Here is a 6,949-nt window from a genome sequence, read left to right on the forward strand (position 1 = left end):
AAATTCTTCGCTCTAATTTGTAGATTACAGCCACCTCTGTGGAGAGGAGAGGTGGTTTATCCTCAAATCCTGTCCTGTTTCGCAGCCTCCATAGCACAGCTGCACACAACCAGGAGGGGTGTAGTTTGGTACCAACAGGAGAGGTTACTGGGAGAGTCAAATGTGTTGTGGGAGTTGAAGGACGGGGTGTAGATGATTGATTTTTTTTAGCCCAGTGAGTACTGGGCATCGTAATTCACGGCTGATGGTATAGCAGCCTTCTGTGGTGTGGCTGAATGAAGACAAGGCTGGTTCCTCTGTTATTCATAGGCTGTGGTGACTTCAACAGTACCATTGAAGTTATAATTGTACTACTAGTAAAACAGCAGGAAGAATTTTTATTTTTTTGTTACAGTCAGAGGGTTCCAGCTGTAGAAGAAAGCGCTATTGAGAAAGGTGAAGAATAATAATGCCAAAAACCCCTGAAGCACTTAAAAGTAGGGTGTAAACCAGGAGATTGTGATTGTGTTTAAAGGTTGGAAGGTGACAGCAGCAGCATGGAAACCACTGTGGGAAAGGAGAGGTTGGTGGGTGTCACAGCAAGGGTGTTTCTTAAGGAGAAGATTCCCAGACTTTTTTCAGCTTTCCTTGAAGCACTGGAGTTCTCCCAGATCTGAAAGGAGAGTGTAGGTAGGATGAACGCATGTCTAGGTTTTACTCATTGCTCAAGATCACACCAGCCATCAATACCAATTTTTCCCTTCTAGTCAGGCTGGCAGAGAGATTTGGACATGTGGTTCTGGGTTCTTTTCTTTCCCCCCCATTAAGGCCATGGGTTTGGTCTACCTACCTACTACAATCTTCTGGGAGTTTTAGTTACTGAATACTGCAGAGACTTGGGGCTTTGCGATACCCACACTGCTCATGCTCTTCCTGCAGTACGTAGCAGCTGCAGTTCCTGAGGCTGCTGAGCAGATCTTTGGCTTTTTACAGGATATTCAGAAGTGTGTGTCTTGAGCATTTATAGAGATGGGAAGTAGATGGTCTGCATCTTTTTCTGAAACAATCGTAGAATCACAGCATCATAGAATAGTTTGGGTTGGAAGGGACCTTTAAAGGTCATCTAGTCCAGCCCCCCTGCAATGAGCAGGGACATCTTCAACTAGATCAGGTTGCTCAGAGCCCCATCCAACCTGACCTGGAATGTTTCCACGGATGGCATATCTACCACCTCTCTGGGCAACCTGGGCCAGTGTCTCACCACCCTCATTGTAAAAAACTTCCTTATATCTAGTCTGGATCTTCCCTCTTTTAGTTTAAAGCCATTACCCCTTGTCCTACCACAACAGGCCCTGCTAAAAAGCTTGTCGCCATTTTTCCTGTAGGCCTTCTTTAAGCACTGAAAAGCCACAATAAGGTCTCCCTGGAGCCTTCTCTTCTCCAGGCTGAACAACCCCAACTCTCTCAGCCTGTCCTCATAGGAGAGGTGCTCCAGCCCTCTGATCGTTTTTGTGGCCCTCCTCTGGACCCGCTCCAACAGGTCCATGTCCTTCTTATGTTGGTTAGTCTTTTGTGGTGACTTTGAGACAAAGCAAGTACAGTCTTCAATCTAATTTTGTTATCTCTTTCTTCACAGCTTCCTGTTATGGGAGGAGCCTTTATGGACTCACCCAACGAGGACTTTAGTACAGAGTACTCCTTGTTTAACTCATCAGCCAACGTCCATGCAGCTTCTTCCATGCAGAATCCACCAGAAGAGACATCCCGTTCTTCAAATGATGCCATATTGTTATGGATTGCAATAATAGCAACAATTGGAAATATCGTGGTTGTGGGAGTGGTGTATGCCTTTACCTTCTAGGATGACTGTCACTCCAAACACTGGAAGAGAGGAAAACTGCAAAAGTATTTGTCATGTGTATGTATGTATGTATGTGTGTATATATATATGTATATCTATATAAATACATATAGGTAGGGACTTTGTTGATTAAGTGCTGCCACAATCATGGAAATGAAATGCAAGTTAATAATTTTGAATCTTGATGGCAGAAAGCTTGGATGCAATTGCAAATTTTGTGGAGCTGAGAGCTTTCGTTGAGAACGGAGCCAATACCAGTTTTGTATAGAAATGTAATAAAAGAGAGACAAATGTGGGTATAGTAAATACAAAGAGAAAGTGAGATTTATATAGAAAGTGCTTATTTTCTACTGTTTAGATTTTTCTAGCAGCTCTTCTGCATTTTGTCAGCTTTTTTGTGGATTTTTTACTGTGCTATAATGTTGTATGATATTGTTCTATGTCATATTTGCTGGACGTCTTACTTTTCCAGACGGACTAAATGGTTGGCATGGGCTCAGTTCTGGTGAAGTACAAGTTCATCGTGTGTGTCTTGAGCACATGCGTACGCTAGGCTGTGTTCAAATGATGAGTCTTAGAGGTATGACGGGCAGATGCATGCTATCTAACACTTGCCTTCCAGTATTAATTACTGGCTCTGATATGAATTGATGCTAAACCTGTTTGCAGGAGGAGGCACAGCTATTGCAAGGTGTGGCTGGTCTGCAGACGCTCTGCACTCCAGAGGAGGAGGTGTTACACAGAACAGCAGCATGAGCTCCCATTTCTGTCTAGAGGTACTGGATGGCAGTGACAACAGTGGTTTGTAGATGTGTCCCTTCCAGGAAACAAAGGCCAAATACCATGCTTCTCAGCTCATTTCACTGTAATCCGAATTTCCCACAGCAGCCATGTACTTTCATAAGCTTATTGGTGTATCAAAAGAATGTGGGGAAATTGTGAAGCCTAATTAACAGTGAATGATATCTATGAGAAAAATAGAATTGAAAGCAAGACTGGACGCTTCTGTGCTCATGAGGGAGTGACTGCAAGGGTCAGGTATGTCCTGGGGTAAAAGCAGCACCAAAAAAAAAGGTAGTAAGTGCTTATATTTCATTATTAATATGTCTCTGGGTTCCAATGCAGCTCCCGGAAATTATTTTTGTATAGTCTGCTTTAGGTAATGACTCCAGTTATCATTTGGAGTTGTTCTGCTGAGCGACAACATTTTCACTGCGTTATTCCCATGAGCAGTTCCTTTTCAAGAGCTGTATCTTTTCAAAACAAGCTGTAACTTTCCTTGTTTCAGAGATTATAAAGTCTTGAGGAAAGAAAACCAAAATCACCCCTGTTGGAAATCTCCCTCTTCCCCCTTAAAAAAATAAATACACAAAATCTCTGCACTTTGAGAGCAGCAAATTCTTCCTCTATGTCTGCATGTACTGTATAGGTTTTCTGTCTCATATAGCTACTACCCTAATTCCAGAAAGCCTTGTCTGCAGGCACAGAGACTATTTTTGACACTTGCCTGCCACTGAGCTTCAGGCTGGACTAAGAGCTGCTGAATGTATAGAGAGGTTTGGATTTTCTTCTTTTCTCTTTAAACCCATTTTCCTGCAGGGCTGGTGGACAGTTAGTTGAATCAAAGCAGCATGCCCCAAATCAGTGTTTCTAACCACTCAGTAGTCACTGTGTAGATTTTTTTCCCCTCTCCATGAGCTGGCCTTTACAGCTGGGAAAGATGCAAACAGAGCTAGCAGAGGGGGGAGAAAAGAAACTTAAGTTATTTTGAGGATGAGAAAAACAATAACAACTCACTCGAGGAACTAAGCTTCTGTGTGTGTAGTTATGTAGTTCTGTTTGGGTGCAGTATTTTGTGAAGATGGTTGAGGACAGACGATATCTGTACTGGGAAGAAGTTTGAGAAGCCCAGTTCTGGAAGATCAGTGGGACAGAAAGAAAATTCTGTTTAATAAAATAGCTGTAGTCTTGAGAATGATAAAATGATGATTTTTACTGTCCTAAAATAGCTATTTATTCCTTCATAGGCAGAGGATAAAAAAAAAAAAAACAGGGGAGCTGCATTAATTGTGTACCTTTCCTGTTCTTACACTCCTCATTATTCTTTCTGGGCAGAAAGGAAGTTGTTAAGTGAGATTGAAAGGCTGCAGAGAAGTTTCCAATACAGAAATGAGCAGGATAAGGTCTGGTGTACGACCATGTGGGACCCATGAAAATAATGCTTAATGTAATGTACTGTCCCCAGCCATTTTCTGATGTTCTGTTGTGTTTGTAATTGTATCAATTACTCGTGGACTTTTCTTCAGTGTTTCTGTAGGCTCTCTAGCTATGCCAGATCTTGCAAGCACTGGTTTTGCATGAAAAGCAAAACATTTCCACCATGATTAAAACCAGTTTGACACTATGCTACTTGCCCAATGGGATTATTCTACTGCTTAATGAATTTTTCCAGCACAGTGCTTTGTTTAAATTTCCTAGAATATTAATCTAAGTGCAATTAGCAATGTTTGCGTCTCTTTCCCAAAGCACTGGACTGAATTCTTCACCCATGAAGAGTGTTAGAGCAGGAACAGCAAAGAACCACCCCTCTGCTAATGAAACTGCGTGACACTTTGTGTTGCTTTTCTCAAAGAAAGTGCCCTACTTTCATGTGAAATTGCTAGTAATAGCAGGAGTGTTGGAAAACAATGAGTTCTGCCTCCTTCATCCAGATCATCGACATACATATTTTCATCATTAGAGACTGAGTTGTCAAGAAGAACCAGACAGAACTTTAATTAAAGTAATTGGCTTGACAGGGTGACATGGCAAACTGGGTGCAGGCAGCAAGTGCAGGCATTTCCTGTCTCACAGTTAAAGACACTGACTGTGTAGCTTTTCTGTTGAGAAAAAAAATAGTTTCAGGATGCAGGTTCAAGAATACTGCATGCAAGAGTCTGTCCAGAATGTTGTCAGGCGTACTAAAGATCCCAAAATTGCAGTGGGCAGAGCTGGTTCAAACTCCCATCTGCTTTGGTAGTGATAACATGCACAGTAGGTTTCTGGATGTTGTATTCTGGCTTCATCCGCTACAACCACTTCCACCTTCTATGAGGTTTGGGAAGCACTGAAAAAGGGGACTCATCCATCATTAAGTTCAGAGAGGCCACAGAGGAGAGTGGAGAAATGGATGAATGGTGGATGTTTCATAGGTATGGTCCTATGAAATGTGTTACCACTTCTTTGTGTGGGCATATGCTATACCCTGAACTGTCACCGCAGCTTGACTTGGAGCACTGTAGCTTCTCCTTTCCTTGGAGCCAGGTAGTTGGATAACTGCTGTCACTCACTGAGGGGTGACAGGGAAGCCCAAACGCATTCCCCAGAGCTGTTCTCTGAAACTCTTCATTGAAAGCTGAAGAGGGCTCTGTGCTTTGCTGAGCACTTTGTGTATCAGCATGAGAGCAAGATTCCACCTATAGAAGATCTATGCTTTGAATAAAAGCATCTGGCACAGATAGGTTACAAGATCCTGATTGAAGTTTGATTTGTAGTCGACAAAGCAAAACACTTTCTATATACAGTGTTAGACCCCAACTATGTTGTAAACATCACTGTACAAACACAAAAAGCAATACTGTGTGTGCTCTACAAAGTTATTAAAGAGCCACGGGAAGCAGGTAGACAAACTGGATGCCCTAACACATCTCTTCTAGCCATGGCCTCTAGGGATCAGTAGCAACATATCAAATAATGGAGCTGTCTCTTAAGAATTTTTTTGCTTTAAGCAGCCTGCAGCTCGACATGGCAGCTGTGCAGCCACCACAGCACAGACTAAAGGCTGAACATTTATGGAGGTGGGTGCAGAGGCACATTAGATCAGAGAACGAGGTCAGGAAACCCACACAGCTACTGTTACATTTTTATCTGCAGGGCTAGGAGTCTGTGCTTGTCCACAGCATTAACATCCTTCTAAAATAAAATGAGGGAGGAAGGTGTATTTCTGTGTCAACATACTTGCAAAACTGAAAAATAGATTTTGAAACTAATGCAACAACAGCCGCAGACTCACCACAAATAATGTATTTAGCTGTTTGAGTGGGCAAGTAAGCTGATAGATAGCTCAGAAGTAATGAGATGCCCTTTCCAAAATCCTTGTTTGCAATGGGGCTTGAGGGTGGTCAGCATCCCACCAAACTGCTAAGCAGCCTGTAATAACAAGTGCCAAATCAAGAGCGAATAAAAGCAGCCAGCCATTGTAGTCTTATCCTCTCTACATCCATTTGAAATAACGGGAAAATGTGCCTTTGTGTCTGGGACCAAACAAACACAGGAGTCTTTAGTCTGTTGGTTGTTATCTATTTTATCTATTATTAGAAGCTTTGGTTTTGCCACTCTCAAACATTTCCAGTTGTTAATATCGTCACGTTTCTCTGCAGGCTGCTGAGAGTTATTAATTTCACGTAGCTCTGTCCGTTTATCTGATGTAATTTTACTGGGTTTCCTGTGGCTAATCACAAAGCAGAATCTGGAAAATTACTCTTTTTAAGGATGGTTTCCATTATTTAGAGAAGTAGGCCAAAAAATCAGAATCCCAGATCAAAATGCTTCTGTGCTTTCAGAGCATTCAGAGCTCTGGAGAATTGGATTTCGTCTGGTTAATGCGCAGAAAGGAAAAGGGCAGTCAGGTCCCTGGTGATAAAGTCAGCCATCAGGGTTCTGACAGGCAGAGCTGAGCGCTTCATTAACTCCCCCTCTGCCCCCTCTGAGCCCTGCTGCCTTCCTGGACGCACAGCCTGAGCTGAGTTTAAGTGAACTAACCATCAGGTACGGCATGTCCCTCCTCATCTTACAGCTTGTTAATCCTCGGGGAAACAAGTGCATTTATTCCATTTGCAGAAATAGAGCCAGAGACCAATATTCTGCTAGGTATGCTCTTTTCGGTAAATTGGTCCGCCACCCATAAGGTAAAGATGGGGATGTTTTCACAGGTAGTTAGCCCTTTGCCCCTGATCTGGGATCATCTGGAATCAAAGCATCCTCAGCCCTGAAAGCCTTCTACTGCCTTTGATCTGACACTAACTTTCGGTGTTTTCTCATACAGTCCCTCTTTGCCTTTTATCTTGTCTT

The 6,949-nt window shown here is 42.6% G+C and overlaps 1 protein-coding gene across 1 annotated transcript; it reads left to right on the forward strand.

Moving 5' to 3' along the window:
- Positions 1-810: 810 nt before the first annotated feature.
- LOC104283433 (chromosome unknown open reading frame, human C14orf132) lies at positions 811-1,840 on the forward strand. Its single transcript, XM_009881606.1, has 2 exons — positions 811-814; positions 1,566-1,840. The coding sequence occupies exons 1-2, from the start codon at positions 811-813 to the stop codon at positions 1,838-1,840; spliced, it is 279 nt and encodes a 92-aa protein (XP_009879908.1).
- The last annotated feature ends 5,109 nt before the right edge of the window (positions 1,841-6,949 follow it).

This window comes from Charadrius vociferus, unplaced genomic scaffold (genome assembly GCF_000708025.1).
Source record: "Charadrius vociferus isolate BGI_N301 unplaced genomic scaffold, ASM70802v2 scaffold282, whole genome shotgun sequence".
Lineage (NCBI taxonomy): Eukaryota > Metazoa > Chordata > Aves > Charadriiformes > Charadriidae > Charadrius > Charadrius vociferus.